Source organism: Diaporthe amygdali (genome assembly GCF_026229845.1).
Source record: "Diaporthe amygdali strain CAA958 chromosome Unknown NODE_68_length_54002_cov_60_158183, whole genome shotgun sequence".
NCBI lineage: Eukaryota > Fungi > Ascomycota > Sordariomycetes > Diaporthales > Diaporthaceae > Diaporthe > Diaporthe amygdali.
In genome coordinates this window covers 27,637-51,986 of record NW_026517088.1, presented here as the reverse complement: position 1 = coordinate 51,986, position 24,350 = coordinate 27,637, and the positions used below count along the sequence as shown (strand labels likewise).

At 43.4% G+C, this 24,350-nt stretch overlaps 3 protein-coding genes across 3 annotated transcripts; 2 read left to right on the top strand and 1 right to left on the bottom strand.

Moving 5' to 3' along the window:
* Positions 1–10,847: 10,847 nt before the first annotated feature.
* Positions 10,848–13,269, top strand: J7T55_001366 (uncharacterized protein; the record flags this gene model as incomplete). The annotated part of the gene is made up of 4 exons (XM_053136192.1): positions 10,848–10,964; positions 11,094–12,140; positions 12,192–12,988; positions 13,170–13,269. 4 exons carry the CDS (start codon positions 10,848–10,850, stop codon positions 13,267–13,269), a joined length of 2,061 nt encoding a protein of 686 aa, XP_052986217.1.
* A 1,167-nt stretch (positions 13,270–14,436) lies between these two features.
* J7T55_001365 (uncharacterized protein) lies at positions 14,437–18,538 on the bottom strand (the record flags this gene model as incomplete). The annotated part of the gene is made up of 4 exons (XM_053136191.1): positions 14,437–18,117; positions 18,176–18,234; positions 18,327–18,416; positions 18,502–18,538. The coding sequence occupies 4 exons, from the start codon at positions 18,536–18,538 to the stop codon at positions 14,437–14,439; spliced, it is 3,867 nt and encodes a 1,288-aa protein (XP_052986216.1).
* Positions 18,539–19,645: 1,107 nt separating this feature from the next.
* J7T55_001364 (uncharacterized protein) lies at positions 19,646–22,022 on the top strand (the record flags this gene model as incomplete). Its single annotated transcript, XM_053136190.1, has 3 exons — positions 19,646–19,719; positions 19,766–20,794; positions 21,224–22,022. The coding sequence occupies 3 exons, from the start codon at positions 19,646–19,648 to the stop codon at positions 22,020–22,022; spliced, it is 1,902 nt and encodes a 633-aa protein (XP_052986215.1).
* Between the last annotated feature and the right edge of the window lie 2,328 nt (positions 22,023–24,350).

Below are 24,350 nucleotides of genomic sequence, written 5' to 3'. Positions count from 1 at the left end.
TCCTTAGTATTGAGGTAGATATGATGTAGATAGAAGCTTAACTGTTGTAAAAGCGTATTAATAAAGCTTTATTCTGTATTTAAAATATACTAGACTTTAAGTTTTTTTTTCTATAAGATATTTAAACCTTTAATGGCTTTTTTAGCTTTTATATAGTAGTTGTTTAACTAGGACAAACTTTCCTATACTTTCTGTAAGAGTTTCTAGCTTTGTTTACTATATAGTTATATTGGCGTTAGGCAATCTTGCTAGTAGTTTAAATAAATTTGCTTTAGTAGTGAGACCTTCTATTAGATTTTAATAGTATAATGTTATTTTAAAATATATTATACTAGATTTACTATTTATTTATAAATATATCTGGAATAGGTTATAGAGCGTTTTGGTTTTTATTTATATTTTTAGCGAATATAGATTAGTTATCCTATCTGCCTATTTTTTAAAATTAAGCTATTGCTTTAGTGAGACTTAAAGCTCTTTTCTTTAGTAATAGTATTAATGTTGTAAAGACTTTTTATATCCTATTAGCTTTAAATAAATAGCGCTATTGCTGGCTTTATAGTACGCTTATTGTTTATACTAATAATAAAACTATTTAGGCTGTACTTTTTAGTAGTATTATACGGTTGCTTACTGTTTTGCTGGTTTTTTAAGCCCTGCTTTGCTTTACAGTGGTAATAAATATTAAAGTTTATACTGTTTGGATTTTTATTAATAAGAACTTTTTTGCTAATGCTATTTCTTGTTAAGATTGGTTTTTAGTTGCTAACCTGTGTTTAAACTGGTAGAGCCCCTTATTAGTATCTTTAGTGTTGATTTTATAGTAAGAGTGGGCGATTTTGCTTTTAGTAAAGCTTATACTAAGTTAATTTAAGCTAGTATTAAGCTTAAAATAAGAAATTTATATAATACTAGTATTCGCTTATATTTAAAAATCTGCTAGCTATATTAAATTAACTACTCCTTTTTTATAATAGTAGCTATTTTATTAGTTTTTATTACTGCTCTTATGTTTAATAAATACTTTATTAAACGCATTAAGTATATAATAATTATAAGTTACTTTACTAGAATTTACTTTTAATATATTGACTTTAATATGCCTATAAAGGTGTTTAGTAATAATTATATTAGGTTTTTGCTTTAGGGAGTAGTAAATTTTTTCCTTAGAGTTTTTAAAGATAAGTATGAACTGATAGAGCTAAAGCTTTTATGCTAAATGCTTACTAATTGCGCTGCAGCAGATAAGGCAGTAGATATAAAACTTAACCTTAACGCTGCGTTTATATTAGCTTTTACAGCCTTTTTCTGGATAAGCGAATTTACTTGGCCCGATAATTATATTAGCTCTTAGAACTTTAGTTGTTTATACACTGCCTAAAAATATATTATATTTCTAGCTAACTATATATTAATAACTTTTTTAATATTTAAAACAGATAAAGGTAATAAAGGGGTTACTATTCCTATTACTAAAACTAATAGCCCCCTCTGCTTATACGCTTATATGAAGGTACTTTTTGTGTTTTACTTATATAAAGCGAAGGCTCTTTTATTTGCAATGTTAAAAGGAACCTTTATATGTTAGATAGTAATTGCAGTTATATAATACTGTATTGCTGCTTTAAGTATATTATTTTATAATTATTTTAGATATAGCTTTTATAAAAGCGCTGCTAAAGCTGCTGCAGCTGCTAGCATGCTTAAAAAGGAGTGTAAAATCTTAGGCTAGTGGAGAGGCTTAGTAGTTTAGCGTTACTTTAAGAATTACTTTAATACTATTTTTATACTTTAGCAGCGAATATACTGCTTTACTAACTATACCTGCTTCTTTTAACTAATTAACTTAATTAGCGGATTTGGGCTGTCTTTAAGCTGCGCTTAGCATAGTTAGTACAATTTAAGTTATATACTAGGTTATGTAATTAAGTGGCCTTTAGGGATTGCTTACTATACGGCTAATTGAGTTAATTTAAAACCTTTATAAATATATAGTGTAATAGTTAGCAAATAGTAATATTTATATATACGAAAGCAAGCAAATAAAAAGGAGTGCATTCTCTGCTTATATTTATTTTAGCTTTTTCCCTTTTTCTGTAACAATTACAGCTAGTTCTTAGCTGATAAACCTAGTAAGCGGGTTTATATTTAGGGAATGTTTAAGGTAGTGATGTTTTAAGCAATATGTAATAATAGTAGATTAAAAGCTTTATAGCTATTCTAAGTAAATACTTAAATTAACTATTAAAAAGCTATCCTAAGCTAATACTATTTATTAGTAATAAGCGTAATTTATATAGTTTATCTCTTTAGCTGGAGTAATAGGAGCGTTGTTCTTAGCGGCTTATTTAGAGTATTGCTTATTTAGAGCAGTAGGAGTATTGGATTATTTAGATTATTTAGAGTAAAGTATTGCTTTAGTTGTTTTAGTTATTCTTTTGCTTTATTATATAACCTGCTTTTATTATATAGCGAATCTTTTTAAGCCTGCCTTACTAGCTTATAAGGTTTATTTGCGCTTTTAGGGGATTAATAATGCTTTCTTAATTCTATTCTTGTTATGTTTGTAATATTATTCCCCTTTTCTATTGCTTTTTTGTCCCTAAAGAACTTAGGTGAGTCCTTTTTTCTCCTGTTTCCTTTTATATGTTTATTGTGTTTGTTTTGCTAATAATTATATTGTTGCGTATAGAGAAACTGTATTTTAAGAAATTGGATTAGTATAATTGATTGTTTGCGTTTATTAAGTTGTTAGGCTTTAAAGTTATACTTTATTTATTTTATTTTGTAAAGGGGTAGTTTTATTAGATAATAAAGGGTATTTCCTATTATTCTATTTGCGTTAAGTAAGGTAAAAGGTATAATAGCTTTAGGGTGCTAATAAGTGCTTATAAGTTTTGGTTTTTTTTATTTTTCTGTTTTTTTTTTTTTTTTCTAATTATTCTTTTAGTATTTTAGGTTATTGTAGAAAAAAAAAAGTTGCATTTTTAAAAGCTTAAGGCTTAAGAGGCTTTATGTGAGGCTTATTGTTGGGTAAGTAAGGTAATAGCCTGTTTGGATTGTTTATATTGTTAAAAGGAGTTTTTAGTCTATTATAAGGCTAGTTTAGTAAATAAAGGTTTAGCTGCTTTAAATGCGTTTAAGGAGGCTAATTATATTAAGGCTATTAACTGAATTATAGCTAAAGAATTTAAAGCTGTTTTTAATATTTAATAGAATAAGGGTTTTAGTGTTATAAATTAGGGTTTTATAATAAAGTTTACTAATGTAGATTTTTCTGGCTAGTTATTTAATAGTATGCCTGAAGTGCTTTTTAGTAGTTTGCTAGGTTTTAAATAGGTTTTTATAAATTATTTTTATTGCTATAATTCTTCTATTTGACTAGGTATTTTGTTGTTTTCCTATATGTTTAGTAGTTTAAGATGCGTTTTACTTTGTATTTCGGTTTATAGTTATTGAGCTTAATGCTGGTAGCTAGTATTGCGTTAGCTAGTATAGGTTCTAATATAAAAATATAAAAAACTGGGTGGATTTTTATTCCTTTTAGTAGTGTAAGTTTATAGTTTATTTTTAATATTCTTTTTTTAACTTTAAATAGTTTAATTTTTTTAAAATTAAGTTTGTTGCTGGGTTGCTTAGTTTTGATTTGTTTTTTGTAGAGTAGGTAAACTATATTTTCCTTTTTAAAGGTTGGTTTTTTTAACTTTTATTAGTTTGTTTATTTTGCTATATATTTTTAGATAAATCCTAAGTCTGCTATAATTTTTCTATAGATATTTTTAATTTGTTTTGTATAGTTAATAGCCTATAATGCTTTTGTATTAGAAATCGGGTATTGATAAATATTTAGATTAAATCTGTAGTTAGTATAGAATAGCGAAATATTAGTAGTATATATATTTGCATTATTATATGCGAATTGTGCTAATAGTAGTAATAGTACTTAATTATTCTGCTAATAGTTGATATAGCAGTGTATGTATTGTTTTAATATTTAGTTGAATTGTTTTATTTGCTTATTTATTTATAAATATACTGTTATTAAAAGTTTATGCTTAGCTTTTAATTGTTTTATTAAAAAGGATTAAAAGTTTAATATAAATAGTTTATTTTAGTTAGATATGATTTTATTTAGCAGCTTATGTTGGCTAATGATTATCCTAAGGAATATATAAGTAAGTTTTTTTACTATGCTAGCTTTCTTATAGGGTATAAAGTATATATACTTTATAAATTTATTTATTATAACTAGGATGCTATTATAGCTAACTCTTATTATTAGTTCTTTAGATAGGGGAAGCTTAATAATAAAGTTTAAGCTAATTGATTTTTATAGTTTATTTAGCATTAGTAATAATTGTAATAGCTTATATAGCTTGTATTTTACAGGCTTGCTTTTATTGTAGAGGTTGTATTTGTTAATAATTTAGGCTACTTTTTATTTTGTATTAAGGAAGTTTTAGTGTTGTTTTAGCTTTAAGTATATGGCTTAAATGCTTTGGTAGCTATATGCTAGTGCTTTATAAAGTTTTTTAATAATTTTCTTTTAAAGAGCTGCTAGAAAATAGTATTTTCCCTTATAAAATAGGGTTTTATTTATATTTTATAGCTGCTTTTTTTTATTGCCTGGGATATTTTTGTAGCTTTATTTTGCTTAATTAAGTTAGTTTGCAGCAAACTGCACTTAATAGGCTGCTATAATTTGTTGCTTTAGTAGGTTATTTTTTAGTTAGTTTATAGTAGACTGCCTTTTTAAGCACCTTATACCTAAGCTTTTGTTTAGGTTTTTATAAAGTATTGTATAGGTTTTAAGTAAAACCTTTTGCTAATAGTTTAACTATTTGCTAAAAGTATCTGCTTTTTTATTTTTAGATCTTTTTTAATATATAATTTTAGCGTTGAACTATAAAAGGTATTCTAACTATTAAATTTACTGCTTATTAAATTCTTTAGTAGTTATAAAGTATACTAGGTTTTTATAGTTTATAAATACTTATATTTAGTATTTTGCTTTAATTAAATAGTATTTCTATTTTTTAAATGCTTTAATAATTGCTATTAGTTCCTTATTGTATATTAAGTAGTTTAGTTTAGGTTTGTTAAGTTTTTGCGAGAAGAATGTAATAAGGTAAAATTGTTTTTATTTATTATATTATTTTAGTTTTCCTCTAATAGCAAAATCTAAGGCGTTAGTGTTTATATTGTAGACCTTTTTAGGGTTTGCTTTTGTAAGTATAGGTTTTAAGAGAATTTGTTCTTTAATTTTATTAAATATATTTTTTTTTTTTTTTTCCTATTTAAAGGGTTAATTCTTTCTAGTAAGGTTAGTTAATAGTATAAATAACTTTTTATAGTTTTTAATATATTGTTAATAGAAGTTAATATAACTTTAAAAGCCCCTGATTTCCTTAACGTTGGTTAGGGTTAGCTAATTCTTAATTGCTATGATTTTAGAAGCTTATATTTTGATTTCTTTTGGTTGGATTGTATATTTAAGGAAGTTAACTTTTTGTATATAGAAGTGACTCTTTTCTAGTTTTATTAGAAGTTTAGCGTTTTAAAGAGTTTAAAGGATTTAGTATATATACTATTTATATTGCTTAAGCGTTTTTAAAAAGATTAGGATATTATTTAGGTAAACTATTATAAAGTAGTTAAGGTATTCCTATAGAATATTATTGATTATTGCCTGAAAAGAAGCGGGTGTATTAGTAAGGCTAAAGGGTATAATTAAGTATTTAAAGTAACTATACTTTATTTTAAAGGCGGTTTTCTATTCTTTTTTATATTTTATTCTAATAAGGTTATAAATATTTTTAAGATTTAGTACTGTAAACTATTATATTTCTTAAAGTTTATTGTGTAATTTTTTAATAAGCAGAAGGGGGTATTGATTTTTAATTGTAATTTTATTAAGCTATTAGTAGTTTATATAGAGGTATAGCTTTCTGTTTTTTTTAGGTATAAAGAGGATAAGATAGCCTATAAGTAATATAAATAGTTAAATATATCCCTTTTTTAGGTTATTATTAAAGTATTTTTGCAGTGCTTTAAGCTGTTTTTTATTAAAGTTATAGATCTTATAAAACTTAGGGTAACTTTCTTTTTTTAAGGGTATTTTATAGTTTTACTAATTATACTTAAGTAGTTTAGTATTAAGTATTGCTTAAAATAGCTTTAAATATTTTTAGTACTCTTTTAGGATTTGTTTTAAATTATTTGTTTTTTTCTATTATTATATAAAATAAATAAACTTTTTAAATAGCGGCTATATTATTTTATAGTGCGCTAAATATTGTTATCTTTATATTTATTGTAAAGTTCTTTCTAGGGATATAACTGTAATCCCTAGGATTTCTAATAGGTAGTATATTTATTTAAGTATTGTTTGGATTTCCTATATCTGCTACTGTATTGCTTAGGCTAGCTGCTTTGTTTTTCCTTTAGTTTGTAGTGGACTGAGGTGCTATTGTTATTTATTTGATTTATTTAAAGGGTTAGCTATTCCTGCTCTAGTAACTAAGTTTTTCTTTTGTTTTTGGAGAGGTTTGCTATGTGAATCTGTATAAGCGCTAGTATTGCGGCTGTTTTTAAGGACTAAATTTATTCCCTTATCTTTAACTTTCCTATTTATTAGTTAGTTTTAATAGATCTAGCTAGTAGTTTAGTTAATTTAGGGGTTGCTTTTCTTAAGCTATAAAATCTTTAGTATAATTTTGTGTTTTGCTGTGTTTGTGATGTTGAATTGGATAATTTCCTTGTAGTTGTTGAAGATGATTGGTAGATGATTAGTTTTTATATTAATAATCTTATTTTTATAGAGTACTTTTTATTTGTTAATAGTGTTAAGTATATAGGGTTTTGTTTTCTGTTGCTATAGTATTTTGTATTGGTTTACTATTATTGGTAATATAAAGTTTCTTTATGCTTTGCTATTTAGGAGTATTATAAGGGGTTGTTGTTTAATTTGTAGTGTAATTTTTATATGCTTGCATTTTTTAGTATCTGTTGCGCAGAGAGACCTTTTTATATTAGTTAAAGTTGGTTAAGGCTTGTTTAGATTTAGCTTTAGTTGTTTTTTATTATTTAGTTTTTTACTAGGATTTTCTTAATCTGTTAAATAGCTCTTTATATAAGCCCTTTTGCTGCTTTTAGTGCTTATACTATAATAGTAAGGTTTTTTAGTATTATATTTTCTTTGTTAAGCAGTAAAACTATATTAGGTTAATAGCGTTAGTATTAGTTTTAGAGTTTTAGTTTAAGGTATATTTAATAATTGGTTTATAAATAGTGCTTTTATAGTTTAAGGTTTTATAGGCAATATAGGGGGTAGTTTATTTAAAGTTTAAAGATTATATATCTTTAGCTTAGGAAGTATTATTAAATACTTTAGTATTATAGTTCCTTTTGCTTATAAAGCCTTACTATTTTTATTATGTTTAGCTGTTTAGGAAAGAAATTCTCTTTGATTTTGTTTATATAGTGTATCCTATACTTGTTGAAGATATATGAAGCTTATGAGATTTCCTTGTGGTTTGGGTGCTGATGGTGTATTTGAGGGTTGTTGTTGGGAAAACGTGCTGGTAGTAGTGTAGGGAGTCTTTTGCGGACTGCTGATATTACTGCGCTTTTATCCTGTTCTGGGATTATAATTTGGGTAATATTAGTATTAGGTATTATAGGGGGTGCTTTACCTATCTGCTTGTAGGGGTTTTAGTTTTTTAAATTTAAAAGTGCTATTTAGTTAATGCTAACTGCGATTATAAGTAGCTTTTGTTTTGCTATTGTAAGAGTTTTCTAGCCTTTAGGCGCTTTTAAGAATTATTTTAATGCTTCTTTACTTAAAAAGTATGTATTGCAGTTATTGTTATAGTATACTGTTTAGCTTATAAATGTATAGTTTTCTGTGGGTTTTTTAGTAGCTAGGTTGGCTTGTTGTTGCTCTGGTACTGGTTTTTAGTTATTCTTTTTTTTACTTTGGTAATTTTATACAAAGTATTCTTTTTTATTATAGTTGTAGTATTTAATGTTCTTTTTAGGTTTTTTTTAAGTAGTGTTAAGTTTTATTAGGCTTGAATGCTGCCTGCTAGCTATTATTTATAGCTAGTACTGTTTTTTAAAGCTTAGCTTGTTTTATTAGCGGAAGGGATGTATTGGGTTTTGCCCCTTTTTCTTAAGTTTATACTTATAAATTTAATTGTTGATTTAGATAGCTAATTTTATATATTGAATGAAATTGTTCGGTTGGTTTAGTTTAGATAGTTTGTTCTTTACTTTATTTTTTAACTTATTATAAAATATAAAGATTTTTATAATGTTAGTATAGTTGACTCTAGTATAAATTTAGCAGAACTTTGTGGTGTAAGTTATAGCGGGTTCTTTTTAGTATAGTTTTATAAGTTTCCTTTCTGCTTACTGTTTCTTATCTGGGTTTTAAAAGAGTAACTTAAAGGTAAGCTTATAATTTTTAAAGTTATTGAAAATATTTTAGGTTTTTTGCTTATATTATTTGAACTCGTTTTTTTTAAAGAAGTTTGTAAGGTAAGGTTTAAACTATATTAGGGCTTGTTTTTTTAAAAAGGAGGCTATATATATAACTTATTCTTTATTAGATTAATTGTTAAGGCTGTAGAAGCGCTAGTAAGCCTTAACCTAGGTAAGGTAGGCCTGTAACTATCTTAGGGAACTATTATAGGGGGTTGGGTTAGCGAGCTTAATAGATTTTTTAGGTTTAACTAAGGTGTTAATGATATTGGTAGCGCTTTAAAGTGTTTTAATTTTGGCTTTAAGTTTTTCTACTTTATTGTTCTAGCTAGCCTATCTCTAGATATAGGTATAGAGTTTCTTAATCTCTTTAACTATTTTAAGGTACTAGGCTTGTAAAAGTTTAAAGTTATTATTGTTTAGCTCCTGTTAGAGGTTTTTCTGGATATAGCTGGAAGATATATTAAAGTAAGGGTGGTAACTGTATAAGTTATTGCTTAGGGTTTATATAAAACGTCTGAATAAGAGTAGTTAAAATATAATAATTATAGCTAGTTTTTAGCTAATAAACCTAGTAAGCGGGTTTATATTTAGGGAATATTTAAAGTAGTAATGTTTTAAGCAATATATAATAATAGTAGATTAAAAGCTTTATAGCTATTCTAGGTAAATACTTAGATTGATTGCTAAAGAGCTGTTTTAAGCTAATGCTATTTACTAGTAATAAGTGTGATTTATATAGTCTATCTTTTTAGCTGGAATAATAGGAGTGTTGCTTTTAGCAGCTTATTTAGAGCGTTGCTTACCTGGAGCGGTAGGAGCGTTGAATTATTTGGATTATCTGGAGCAAAGCGTTGCTCCAGTTATCTTAGTTATCCTTTCGCTCTATTATATAACCTGCTTCTATTACGTAGTAAATCTTTCTAGGCCTGCCCTGCTGGCCTATAGGGTTTATCTGCGCTTTTAAAGGACTAATAGTGCTCCCCTAGTTCTATTCCTGTCACATTCGTAACATTTTCTTACCTATTATTTGTGCTTGTAGGTTATGCTTGCATTGTATTTAAAATTACTTATTTACTTACTTTTAAAAAAAAAAAAAGGAAGGAAATTAGAGGGATGAAAAATAGAGGGAAAAGGAAAATAAAGGGAGGAAGAATAGAAAAAAAATTTATTTTATTTTATTTGTTTATTTATATAAAAAGGCTATCCCTAGGCTGCGCTCAGTGTAGTTGGCACGATTTAAGTTATATGCTGGGTTATGTAATTAAGTGGCCCCTAAGGATTGCTCGCTATGCAGCTAATCGAGTTGATTTAAAACCTTTATAAATATGCAGTGCAGTGGTTAGCAGATTGACGAACATTGACGAGCAGGAAGCTACGGCCCCGGCCCCAACCCCAACCCTTCAACCCTCTTTCCGTGCTCAACCACCCACCCACCCCCCACCTTGCAACCCCACAGCGTGTTCCAATTAAGCAGGGCAGGCGCATTGTGTACTTGCAAGTAGTGCAGTTACGCGATTGATCATGGCCGCGCGACGGACGGGGAAGGACCCTTCCTTCCTTGGAGTTTGCATCATGACCTCAGACCTCACTACCTCACTACCTCACTACCAACACTTACCAGGCTACTCAGCCCGCCCTCACTGTGTTTTTGCTGCTTGCCTCCATCCGGCACCACGCTCACCACACTAGATCAAAACAACCCGGGAACCACCAGCCTCCCTCACCTCCCAATTTCAAATCAGCATCACCATTCTCATTCTCATTCTCACTACCATCGCCCTCAATCGTCAATCATTATTCCTCTCCCTGACCTGACCCGACCTTGGCCACACCTCACACCCACACTGCAATCTACTCGGCTACTCGACTCGAATGTCTTTATCAATTAACACCCCAGACCACCACCATTTTTCTCTCGAGCACGAGCGGCCTGCCTGGTCTATTGACTTTTGTGTTTGCGCCCGCCCGCTCTCATTCCATCATCGAGGTGCACGCCCACAAACTTAATAATTTATTCCATTCATTCATTCATTCATTCACCCACCACCGTCGCCTGCAGCAGCACCTAGTAGTTGGTCCTGCCAACTTGCGCCAGTGCTTGCCTAGAATCGCCGACTACTGCAACCACTTTATCGCGGATCACCCCCAAGGTTCACATAGCGCGCGTGCACCTTGTCCGTCAACGGGTCCATACCCACAAGCCGCTCCACTCCCTCCACTCCCTGCCTCCCTCCCTTGCCACTTTTTTTTTATTTACTTTCGCTCGCGTCTCGCCGAGTCACGTCTGAACCATCACTGCTCGTCCTGCATGGTCGCACTCTGCACCTCGAGTCCTCCGGCACCTGCAGCCCACCGTCATCATGCCTAGTCCCTCAAAGCGCACCCAGCGCGCAAGGCGCGACTCGACGCGCAAGGAGCTGGCTATCGATCGCCCCGACGATTCTTCTCCCTCGCGTCCTGCGAAGCGCAGAAAGAAGGTTCGTATGCCTATTTGCCTGCCTGGCGACCTGGCGACCTGGCATTTGCCATGCCATGCCTTCCCTTTCCATGCCACGCACGCCATACTGTTCGATCGTCTACTAACGCGCCTGGTTTCTGGATTATAGACCGAGGAAACTTCTCCCTCTCCCAGAGATGTCGTCGATGAAGAACTCGAATCCAGTCTCGCTCCTGACTCCAGTCTTGTCGCCGACGACTCTGTTCACAATGCGAAGCCTTTCGACTATGTCGTCGACAAGGTCGCCGAGTACCTGAAAGCTCCCTCGAACCTCGTCATTCAAGCTCACAAGGACCACTCCAACTCCCGCCTTAGCGGGGAAGACGGCATCAACGCCTACGCCAAGATCGTCGGGCTTGGATGGACGTTTTACGTGAAGAAGACGACCATAAACATTGGCCGCTCCTCTGATCCTCCGCAGCCCGTCGACCCGGACAACGACGAGGAATTCATTCACGTTGACCTGGGACCAAGCAAAATGATCTCGCGCCGGCATGCCAGCATCTTTTTCAGTCCGAGCTACGGTGGAGGCTCCGGTCGATGGGTTCTACACGTCAAGGGCAGGAACGGGGTGAGAATCAATGGCGTTCCTCTGCCTGTCGACGAGGCACAGGCCCTGGGCAGTGGCGACGTCCTCGAAATCGCAACGATTGAGATGATGATGGTCTTGCCCGAACAAGAACCCCTCAGGATTTCAGAACAATATCTCGAACGCGCGGGGCTCTCTGAGCGGGATCTCCCCACCAAGACGGACGACGCTCGTCTAAATCCGCCAAGCTCCACTGCAGGCAGGCCTAGTTCTTCGCACAGCGTCTACCAGGCGCGGCCGGGACGAGGGCAGCAAGCTATTGCGCCCGCGCCGCCTGACTACAAGCGTCCAGGTACGCCGCCGTCTGTGCGGAGCAGGACCCAGACAGTGGCCAAGGCTTCGCCGCTTTTCAGGGGCAATGCTACGGGGAACATGATTTTGAGCACCAATGACATGGACCTCAGTCTTGAGGACAACAAGGCTATCAAGCCCCAGTACAGTTATGCCCAGATGATCACCCAGGCAATCATGAGCACTCAGGACGAGAAACTGAATCTGAACGGCATCTACACATATATCATGTCACACTATGCGTATTATCGGCATCAGCAACCCGCTGGTTGGCAGGTTAGTATCCCCGGTGCCGTGCGTGCTCGCGCTTGTTCTAACACTTCCCAGAACTCGATCCGTCACAATCTTTCACTCAACAAGGCATTTGAGAAGGTTGCCAGGTCTACCGATGAACCCGGAAAGGGAATGAAGTGGCAAATCACCGCCGAATGTCGTGATGAGATGGTCAAGAACGCCTGGAAAGGCGGCCGCGGTGGCCACCGTGGGTCTTCGAACCCATCCTCGCCCAGTGGGCTGAACTACATCACCCAGGGTCCGAGAGAAATGGCAGCCAAGGAGCCCAGTCCCCTTCGCAAGCGCAAGGTCTCGCCCTCCGGATCACCACAGCCTCGCTCCGCTCTGCGCATCTCTCACACGACGCCTGAGCGTAGCTCCCGCCGTCTTCAGTCTGATGACACTGCGGATGTCGGAGATGGCAGTCCCCTCCCAAGACACCGACAGTCAAGCACTGGAGCCTCGGCTGCGCTGAATGAGACCGCTCCACGGTCACCTCTCTTAACTTCCTCGTATCTTCCAGAGGACGGGTCATCTCTGGTGACCCCAGCTCCACTCAAAATCCACCCGAGACTCGCGCCTCCGAGCACGGCTCAGCGTCCGAGTCAACACATGCCCATGAGCTCACCTGCTCCTTTCTGGAAATTTGCCGAGTACGGCAGCACCCCGATCAAGCCTTTAGCGGATATCAGCCCGTCCAAGAACCCAGGACCAATTCCACAGAGTAGCAGCCCCCCACGCATTCCCAAATCTCCTACTGGCAGTCCCACTCAGAACGGCCGTTCGGCAACTCATGAATCCATCAAGCCTGAAGAGCCCGAGGATGAGGAGGAGGGTATCGATTTGACCAAGTAAGTGCGGTCTCGTCGAGTCTCATCTTGAACGAAGGTAGCTAATAGATTACACAGAGGATTCCAGAGCATTAGCTCCTACCACGAGTCGCTGAACGCTTCCATGTCTAAGGGCAACTCCTTCGAATCCACTAACGGAAGCAAAGCATAAACAAGTTCTCTGATCTAATGTCATTGACAGGCTTTCCGGAGTCGATCACTCGGACGAAGCAAAGGAACTCATCCAGCCGCTCGAAGCGCGTCACCAACAAATCCACAAGCTCATATTCTTGGTAGTGTAATGAGCCGAATCTCTTCAACCGACGAACACCATGCGCATGGTGTGCCACTGGACCAGGAGAGCACAAACATAGCACAAGAAATTGTTAAGTTTCTACGTTGCCCAGCAACTCAGTCCCGCAACTGGATCGAGGTGCTTCCATCACAAACCGCTCAAGCTACGGCTTGGAATTGAAGAATTTGCTTTATTTCCAGCCGCATCTTTTACCCGCACCGACGCTGCGAACACATTGTACTAGTATACTATACCAATTTCTTGCTTTCAATTGGGTTAAATTGCGACTTGGCATCGGAGCGGTCGCTAAGTCAACAGGAGTTTGGGAGTTTTCCCACTGGTTACCATTTGCGCGCTCATACGACTGGAACTGTCATGATTTGATGATATCTTGGCCACTGATTTTTGCTTTCAATGTGGGGCGCGAGTTGAGGGTTCTCTCAACCACGGTCATGTATGATTACGATGTATGCTTTATGCTTTACGCTTTACGCATGATGCTTAGTTAGTCGAGGTAGAGAAGGAGGAGTTTGAGCTTCGTCTCGGCCGCAGGCCAGCGAAGCCATGTATGGAATGGCAACGTCTCTATGGATCTCACATCATCACGTCTAGGAACGCACCAAAGCCTAGCTTCATTTCAGTGCCTTCTAATGTCCAGAGAAATGGAGTGAAGATGTCTATTCTCACTTGCCTCCCCCATGCGCCGGCTTTTGGTCTACTGCTTGCTATATGTAGAGGGCTCTGTGCACTATCCAATACATAACCTTGTATCTCCGTGGCCTGTCTTCCGACGCTGAAGAAAAAGAAGACCCTGGCCGCCATCTTCTTTTTGCTGTTGTTTGTTTTTGTACATGTGTTTTGATACATTCGACAGTGTGCAATATGCAGACGAGTTAAGATCTGAGTAGAGAAACGCCGCCCCATGTAATGAATACGCAAGGTGGGAAAAATGGAAACACCATTGCCAACAAGAACACGCGCCGTCGCTCCTTGCCTCCTCCATTTTTTCGCTTAGGTCCCGCCGCCCCGTCTATTTCGACACATGCCTCGCCTTCCCACCGGGTACTATTGTTCCTCCGTCACGCCGGCCGGGAAGTCAACCCATGCTGCTGCCACTGCCCTTCCAGAATCGGCCAAAGGATAGATCCCCACGAGCCCCGTCCTTCTCGACAACCTAAGCCGTAGTCGGGACTTGGGCGCCACCGCGCCGGCTCTTGGGGTTCTTGCTGCGGCCCGCGCCGCCGGCGGTCTTCTTGCCGGGCTTGGACTTCTTGGGGGCGCCGCCCTCGATGAACTTGATGAGCTCGTCGATGTTGCGGGCGTCCAGCGATGGCTTGCCCTGGACCTCGTGGCTGGCCACGCCGGCGGCGGGTGCGGAGGCGGCGCCGCCCGCGACACCGGAGCGGACGCCTGAGGACAGGTTGCGCGGTGTGAAGCGGATGCCGGCGCGCAGGCGGCGAGCCTGGACGTCCTTCTCGTGCTTGGCGATGGACACGGCGTTCTGCGTCAGCTGCTCGAGCCAGCTCTCGGCCTCCTTGGTGTTCTTGTCCTCTGGGCCCAGTTCCTGTAGGAAGATGTTGTAGCTCTCGCGCATGCGGTTGACAGCGCCCTTGGAGTCTTGGTCCAGCGCCAGGGCCTGCGCGAGCTGGAACAGAAGCGTGGCGCTGTTGATGGACTGCTTGCCAAAGACCTTGTCGCAGATACGTAGCGACTCCTCGAACCAGCGGCGCGACTCGTGGTACGCCTTGAGGTGCTGCAGCATCACGGCCGCGTTGTTGATGGTCGTGATGGTGTCCGGGTGATCGGGTCCGTAAATGATCTTCCACAGTTGCAGCGCGTGCTTGGCGTACTCGAGGGCGCTGCGGCTGTCGCCTAGCTGGTGCAGGAACAGGCTGAGGTTAAGGTAATCGAGGAGTGTCTCCTGCGCGTCGATACCGACGGTCCTTTCTGCAACCATGATGGCCTTGCGAGCAAGTTCGACAGCGGCCTCCTTCTCGTCCAGTTGGAAGTAAAGCATGGAGAGTTGGTGGTACACGCGCGCCACCTCTGGGTGCAGTATGCCGTGGATCTGCTCATGCAGAGATAGTGACTCGAGCAGGAGCTCTTGGCCAAGTTTCCTTTGGTTTTGCGCAATGGAAATTCTTCCTGCCTCCAGAGCTTCCTCAGCCAGTGAGCTGCGTGGTGCAGAGTCCTTGACAATAGGCACAACGTTGACGATGTCGTCAGTCGTGAACGTGTGGGGCACGGTGGTCGAGGAGGCGATAGAGGCTGGTGAGCCCTCACGTGCCTTCTTCTTCTTCTTCTTGCTTTCACCGTTGCCATTCAATGGTGGAGTTTCGGCAGCAACGGGTTCTGGTACCGACGCTGCAGTGAAGGCGTACTCTTTGGACTGCACTTGGAGACCGAGCTTCAAGCAGATCTCGCGCAACACTTGGACTTGGCTGAGCTGTGCGTGCCACTCAGCATCGAGCTGGAATCTGAACCTTCGAGACGCCTCAAGCTCGACAGCCTTCCTCAGGCTCTCAGGGGTGACAGTCTCGAATGAAAGGTCTGCATCGCTGTAGAGGGATCGCAAGGACTGGTCGATGTCGGCAGATGGCTTAGGGTTCAGGCCAACGCCCAGGAAGCAGTTAAGCAGATGCGCAATGCAGGTGGAGGTAAGGGGCAGTGGCAGATATCTGAGGTACTTCGCAGCGACGTGCTTGAAGGACCTCACAATCATGTCTCGAACGCAGACGTCACGCAGGCACTGCAGCCGCGAGCCCTCGCTCTGGGATGCAATCTTGCCCAAGTACCGCATGTTGATGCCGCGCTTGTGAAGCAGATTGCGTAGTGACGTGCCGTCCATTGGGAAGCTGATGTCGGATTCCTTCAGGTCATTCAGCAACTCAGGGATAGCCGTGTCCCGAAGATAGGCACAAGCTGATCGAACTTCTTGCTCGTCGGTGGCCAGCTCTTCCTTTTCGGCATCAGTCTGGGCCTCTTGCCCACTGAAGACATCAGGGTTGAGAGCGAACTTGAAGTTGTTGACGTCGATTCGGTCTTCTTGCTCTTGGCTTGCCGTGGCCTCCTCGGTCTTCTCAGCCTTCTCCACCGTCTTGTCTTCGGCCTTTTCATCCTTCTTATCCTCATCCTTCTTATCCTCGGAAGACTGTTCCAAGGCCTTCGCGTCCTTTTTGGCATCGGCACGCCTTGCGATCTCGGCATTAACCCACTCGCGCATCTTATGGCGGTGGACAAGCTCAACGAGTTCTCCTCGCAGGACCGTCATGCGATGCGGGTAGGGATTGGTCTCCTCCTCGGCAGCGGTCTCCTCCAACCAGGCGATATCCAACGGGGTGATACGGTAAAGATCCAGCACGTATTTCCGGCCATCAGTTCCGAGGAGGCCCTTCGTCTCGACACTGGCCTCCAGGTCAAATCGCTTGCCATCCTTGTCCCAGACAGCATGTTTCTTGACCTTCATGGCCTGAGAGAGCTTCTCGAAAACGGAAGTAAACTTCTCGTTCGCTGCCACAACATCCTTGCCATCGACAGCACCGTAGTCGATCTGGTTCTCACCAGGTTCTCGCTGCTTGAAAATACCCGGAACAATGCTTTGACCAACAATGCGCTTGCCGAGGTAGTCCACGACCACGGTTCCGGGGGTGTAAAGGCCCTCAATATCCAGTTGGTTCACAACCTTGACACCGGCCACGTCCTTGCCCGTAGCAACACGTGCTGCCTCGTCGCCACCCTCAGAGGTGAAGGTGCCCACTCCATCAGCACCAAAGGAGAAGAATACGTTGTTGTACACATAAATCTGAGCATCCCGTGCCTCAGTAGGGTTGAGAGGGGCTACCTCGCCCCGAGCCACCTGGACAGCTCCCCTTGCTGCAGCATCGTTGTAATCTGCGTAGAGTTTCGCCAGCAAACGCTCCCTGAAAACACGGTCCTGGACATTTTCCTTGGGCAGCTCTTTGGCCGACTGAAACTCCTCGTTCCAGTCCCGTAGAGTGTCGGTGTTCTCCACGCCGGCGATGAGGTAGGACTCCTGTGTCCTCGTGATATCGGGTTGGTGAGCGCAGAGTGGGGAAGCTGATGACGGTACCACCCATGGCGCGGAGGGAATAGCATTGGTGATCTGGAAGGTTGCCAGGGGTTCCCGGCGGTTGTTGTGCTCCTGTAGCTGTGCGAACGAGGCGGCAAACGATGGGGAAATGTCGCCAATGAGGGCCAAAAGAGAGTGCGCAGACGCACCCTTTGGCGCCAAGCGGGGCAACGGGTCGAACTTTGCATTGGATGACTTGTTGACAAAGAAGCCCCCAACGTGCGCCGTGATCTGGAACTGTTCACCCTCGTTGGTTGTCACAATCAGGTAGAGCAAGTGTCCTTTTTGACGGAGGTGGGCGGGAGGTGGGTTCCAGGTTGAAAGTTGGATAGCCTTCACGGTCTTGGGGGCGGGATCTTGCTCTGCCGGTAGCAAGGTCGACACTGGAGGAACAACATTAAAGTCGTACTCCTCGACGGCGGCTCGCTCCTGGTTCGCCTTGTCCGCTGTGTCCCCAGCTTCTGCGGCAACTTTTTCGTAAAGCGAGGCTCCAGCAAGAACGCCTTGTATAGTATCGGTGCGGTCACCCGACGCACCAATGAGTTCACGAACCCTGATGAGATGTATCCTCGCCTCCTTCTCAGTGTATGGGTCCTCAACAAGGTGGATTTCAGCATCGGGGCCGATGCCATTGATCTCGTTGATGGCTATGAAGTCGTTGATCCTTTCGCCGTTGTGCTCGAGGTGGAAGCAAGAGTACTGCAGAGCTGCTGGTAGCTCGATAATGGACTGTCGAACTTCGTGGACTTGCTCATGGGGAGAGACCTATTGGGTAGAGATTCAGCGCCTCAGAACACCGTCGTCTTGACACATCCTTGCTAACCATGATGTTGACCTTGCCCGGGGCATGGGGCAAGATAATATTCAACAGAAACATCGCATCTACAGTTCATTAGCACAACAGCCCTTACCCGGCGCATGAAGGGGCCGACGAGTCCGGTACAGTGGTCGGTCCTGCTGAGAAGCGGGCGTACCTTCTGGATTTGGCTCCACCCCATCGTCCACAACCGGCGCTGGAGCAGCGCCATTGGCCTCGGGGGTCGAGGTTTCTGGCGCAGCGTTCTCTGAAGTCGCGGGCTCTGTCAGCACTCACGCGACCAAACCGAGGTCAAGGTGTTCCAAGGGAAGAGTAAGTTTGGGGGCCCGTACCAGCCGCTGCAGCCGTATCCTTGGACACATCAGCCATTTTGGATATTGAATTGACAACTTGGACCGACACAAGGCCAAAGTGCTTGTCGACGTCCCTCTATTTACAGCTGAGGGACAATGGCTTCCAGATGCGCCGACCCAAAAAGAACGGACTGGGGGATGGGGAATTTTGGGAGGGATGGGAAAGACAAAAGCGCCCCTTCAGACTTGAGACGGGAAAGAAATGGGGCCAATTCAAGATACTCAAGGGATATCTGGAACAGACAAGGTATGTGAGGCGTAAAAATAAGAAAGAAGAACAAGAAACCGCAGACTACAGCTCAATACTCTTTGCTCTCTACGCTACATACGTCGACGATTTTCAAAAAATTCTGCGCTAGGATAACCCGTTCTGCCGGCAAGACGCGGGTGCGCCCCAGTGCTGCGAGACTGACTGGGAGAGCAGCTGCTGCAGCCGGGGACCGGGCAGGCAAAGGCACGTCTGCTCCGTCTCCCGTGCGCCCGAGCTATGCGTACATTACCTAGGTACCGTTCCGTACCGTGCTGTACCGTACCGCACCGTACCGTCAGCCCACAGGCCATATATATAGCCTTTAATCCATCACATCGAACACGCAATGGCTGCTCCATGGGATTCAACTCGTCAAGTTCGTTTTTGAAGAAAAGTGTTCAGCATCATCCCCGTGGTGGAAAAGTCATAGGTCCACAGTGCTGCTGGTGGGTAGCAAGGGATTCAGTCCATTCCGTCATTCCATTGGCCCGCAGCCGACGTTGAGCTTCTGACGTTTTGGGAGCTTGAATTCTGGGGAACTCTGAACTATGGAGAACCCGAACCCTGGTTGCTGTGGCCAAAGTAAACAAAACTTCGCTCACCAACAATGAGGTCCATTCATTATAGGCAGCCATAACATTCAACAACATCGCCATCGTAGCCCTCGCCGTCGCCACCGCATCGATACAAGACTATTATCTCAACTAATGGGCTCATAATTGCTTCAATTATCTGAGCGCTTCTCAAACGGCAACATCACATACGCGACGACACTAGACGGGAAGGTCATGGGGAGCATTTGCTTGTGATCCCTTTTTTTGGTCTTATCGACTCATTGAATATGGAGCCATTGGATACCCAGAGTCTTACAACATGGCACACCCATTCCTCAAACAGGCGCCGGCAATCAGCAAGAGAGAACTTGCAGCCCTGGACACCTACTCGCTGTCATCGCTTGCTTCGCCCATTAAAGACACATATTTATGCGCTCAGGCGCGAGATCGACCTGGAGGACTCGGAGAGGCTGAGTGACGATGTCGCCCAGAATGGCACCGCTGAGACAGCTCGTTCCAACCTCCAGCGTACATACTCACGGAGAGGACGGAAGGCACGGGGGGCTCCTAGTACGTCGGGAGGCCCAAAGAGTTCCACCACGGGCACCTGGAAGAGAATCCCGAAGAGGACTATCACCCAGCCAGGAGAGATTGTCCTACCAACACCTCTTATCCGCCGGGCTCGAGGCCAGCAATTGTCGTCACCAATACAACAACCACCATTGGCAGACGCAGGAGGGGGTGTAGCTGGGAAAAAGCGGTTCGCGGCGCTCCAAGGCCAGCGAACCCCGTCTGTCATCGCAGCACTTGAGAGCGAGATGCAGCCGCTTCGCAGCCGCGTCTCGCCAACCAAGTTCTCGCTCTATGATTCCATACTCCGAGCCGTCCATGCCCTTCTCACAGCCACTGCAGCGTCGTCCTCAAACTCGCTAGGGCACAGGTCTCTCGTTGCGATGTGCCTCCGCAAGGTCCCTGAGTACATCGGCGAGCTCGAGTACTGGGAGCAACGTGACGCGGAGGAGCAGGGAACCAAGTCGACGCTGCAAAACTCAGATATCTCAAATGAGATCTACGGCCAGGTCGAGGCCATGCTGCCGGCGAGCCATGGAGCCGGTCATCTCAGAATGGTCGTCCGAGCCCATTGTGTCAAGGTCGTCAGAGACTCAATAGCCGAGGGCCTGCTGGACGACGGCTTTTCGATATTGCTCATCAAGCTTTGCTGCAAAACAAAGTCTTTCCGGGAGGGCGAGGAATTGTTGCGAGAACTGACTGACCGTTCTTATCCAAAGCCCAAGGGCGTCGACAGCACATTCGAGGAGAGTCGCAAGCTCGCAACACTGAAAATTCTGAGGGACTTTGCGAGGGAGTCCGACAGACCACAGTTCATGCAGCGACAGCTCTGCAACTTGCTATCCAAACAACAACTGCCGCTCCTTTGGCTATCTACCAAAGAATTTGGTTTGATATGGTCCAGCATGGTTAAGGCTCTTTCTGGAAATGCAGTCTGCGATGACACTACATCATTCGCGGTACAAATGATCACGTCACTGAGTACACAGACCAGGCTTGAAGCGCTGTCTCTCAGAAAATACAGTAACGACCTTAGGAGCTTATCACAGCAGACTTTGATCAGTGCTATTACGGCAATTTCAACATTGTCAATTCTGGGCCAGGAGGCCAGGGGTTCATCTACGTCTGAAATTAGTCAGACCAGGAGATCTTCAGCATCACAGAAAGTTAAATATATCCTTCACAGATGTATGTTTGAGTTGAGGAAGACCAGGAAACCAAGTTGGCCAGCCACTACCTTGAACCTGGCAGCATTCTATACGAACACATCATCAAGCAGTCCCAAGAGTACCGACATTTCAGGAGCTTTGGTTCAAACCATATGCAGCCAAGAGAGCAGGGAGAGCAGACAGCACTACGAAGCAATGACAGCGCTCATCGGCTCTATCGCGCAGTGCTGTGGCCGAGGGTCAACCCAACCGTCGCACTACTATCTGACCAAGCTTTGTGATCAGCTCGAGCTGGAGTTGTCTCCTGAGTGTCCCCCAAAGACATTGCGGATGGACTGTGCCTTCATCCTGGCAGAGCGGACCAACGATCTCCGCGATCTCGCTTTCGCTGAGTCACTTGACGCTGCCGGATGCACACAGGAAGTCTTACCAACACCTCGGAGAAAGTCCGCATCGTCATCCTATCGTTGGGACGAAGACATATGCGAGTGGATCACGGTCACTCCAGCGCCAATGCAGCGACAACGACAGCGACGAAGCTTGTCGTCCAGTCTGTCGCCACTGCCGGGACAGAACCTTGGTCCCGGTGGGGGGCAGGATGCAGACTCGGCGAAACGACTTCAGCCGAAACAGAGGCAGAAACTTGCTCGCGGCGTGTCAGCTCACGCAGATTCTGCCGTCAAAACATCAAGGCGGCTCCGCAGCGGCACATCACTGGGCAAGCGGGACTTGGAAGCGCATCAATCGGCCGATCCGCTACTAGATGATGGTGATGATGAGGGTGTTGAGGCTCTGGGCGCCCAGCGCAACAGCAGCAATGAGAATGGGCTGTCGCCTCGCCAAGATGGCGCAAAGAGGCGTCGCACGACAACGCTGAAACCATCTCGGGCCATTTTGAAAACAATAACCAACATTGCTCGCGACGATGCATGCAGCGAGGACGAGCTCGGCCTCTGACAAGGTGTCTCGCGGATAGGGTGGTGATTGTTAATCCCCCAGATGGGTAGTTTTGGTGAGGGACCGCAGGCAAAGCAGAATTGGTAATTCGGTATGACACGTCAGGAATAGAAAACGCATTAATCTGCCACATTTTGTGTGCGTGGACGCTGTCGCAGAGCCAAGCTTGTGAGGCTGTCTACTGTATCAAGATAGTGGAGCCTCGGGACGTTTGGGCGGCACGCAGAGCCGCATGTGCTACAGGAACGTAGAGTGCATTGCTCGCAATACGTGATGTAGCGTCTTCTGTCGATGGCTGCATGTGGTGCAAAAATTTTGTTCAGGCCCGACACAGGCATAGGGCCCAGTGTTCTGTTACCGACCGTCTGTAATGATGTGATGCTGATGGAGATCTCGAGACTCCATTGATCGCACGGACAGTAAAGCCGAGCGAGACTTGGCACTTTGACGCACGACCCAAAACAGAACATTCGGTCTCGCTTGATCTTGCCGTTTCACCCAAGACTGAACGAACATGCGTCTTGGGGTGTGGGTGTGGCATTCAAATCGTCAAGGACAGCCGTGATGGGCGTGGTCTGATCTTCCTACTCGTCGGCGCCCTTGCCCTAATCCCTGGCGGTGATCTGCTACCGTAGCTTGCTCGCGGATCGCCGCCGAGGATCGCTACCGCCGAGGCGACACCGCCGACCGAGGTCAGGGTTGTCTGGTAGGGTGGTAGGTGACGAGGGTTGAGGGCCTGTCGAAGTGCTTTGGCGGTCGCGCTGGCGTGCTTGACGCACCTGAGATTTGTCTCGGGCAGTGAGTGGGTTCTTGGAGCGTTTCGGGCTGCTGAGGATTTTCGAGAATGTGTGGATGATTACCCAACCTTCATCTAAAGTTGGAGTGCCGGCCGGCTCTCTGGTCAAGGCCCCCCACGAGAATCAGATGGCATCTGTCCTTGATAGACTCCTAGGTCGTTTCACCTGCATCTTCAATGTGTGATTCGTCCGACCGCAAACCGCAAAGCAGGACGATAAGGGAATATTGGAGCGACGTTGCCGCAAGCGAACGCCTTACCGGGCAGCACAATGTTTACCTCGGAGTTCATGAACTCTATCGCGCTATGCTTCGCTGGCAGATAATAGATTAAATCGGCACTTGGCAACTGATAACTTGCGATCAGCTGGCCATGACATCGGATGGCTTCAACTCCCAAGCAACATCAATCCAGCTAGGCTGCTGCGAAACTAGGTGAACTCAATGTGAGCTTTTCGGAATTTCAACACGGGTTCTTAAATGACCAGACACAAGTGAAGTCGGATCGGCGGCATGTAGATTAAAAACATGGCCTGCCGAGCCGCGAGTCTGCAAGCCTATACAGTGGTTCTCTTGCTAGTGTTGGGGTTAATTTTGGGCATTTGAGCACGGGATGTGCTTGTCCGCTTCAAACAGTCGACCAAAATATGGAGCATCGCAAGAAGCTTGTTCAATATTGCGAATAGCTTGATCTATCAGGCGTTCAGCGGTCCGATCAACCGTGGTGGCAGATCGATGCTGTCTCAGCCAACTACCCTGCATTGGATCGTTGCTGGGGGCCCACGCGGCTCGTTGGCGTATGATATAGAGCGTTGATATAGGCATCTGCATGCGGGTCTGACAGTGGGCAGTAGCGTACTCTATGAGAAACTGTCGCCGCGAACTTTCAATTCGTAGAAGCAACACTGGGGATATGAGGAGTGAAAACACTCAATCATGTCTTAGACGACTCTTGCGTGCAACAGCGCTAGGCCAATGTCCAGACCCCCTTAGTCATTTCCGTCTGCCAGGGTCCGCCTGCGTTGTGGCCCTCACCAGCTCGCCAGGCTGCAGGGGAGGGGGAGCTTGAGCATGATGTGCAGAGGGAACTGTCAGCCCTCGGGTAGATCGAATACTTAGTAGGTGGTGGTAATGGTACTCTGGCTGTGGCAGTAGGATAGACCGAGAGTGTGGTTCTCGCCAAGCTGCGTGGGCATTCGGGACCCTATAGGATCTCTGACCCTCGGGACTAGCCAACGCCCCGAGGCAGTCCCCAGATTTCGGAAACGCTGATGGGGAACTTGTTTACTACGGTCAGGATCTCCGCAGGCCTGTGGGTGATCAAGATCGTCCTCCAAGATGACGGTTGAACCTGCTGATTCTTCCGTCAATACCTCAGATACGAGGGGGATATTTTTGCCCAGCTGTGCCAGCGTCTTGACAGAGTTCAGTGTGTAATTGCACGGACTCGTGGCGAGCTGGGCTGAGTTGCGACTCCACCAATCGAGGGCGCCTAAATGCGGTAGCAGTGCCCAAACAGGCATACAACAGGGA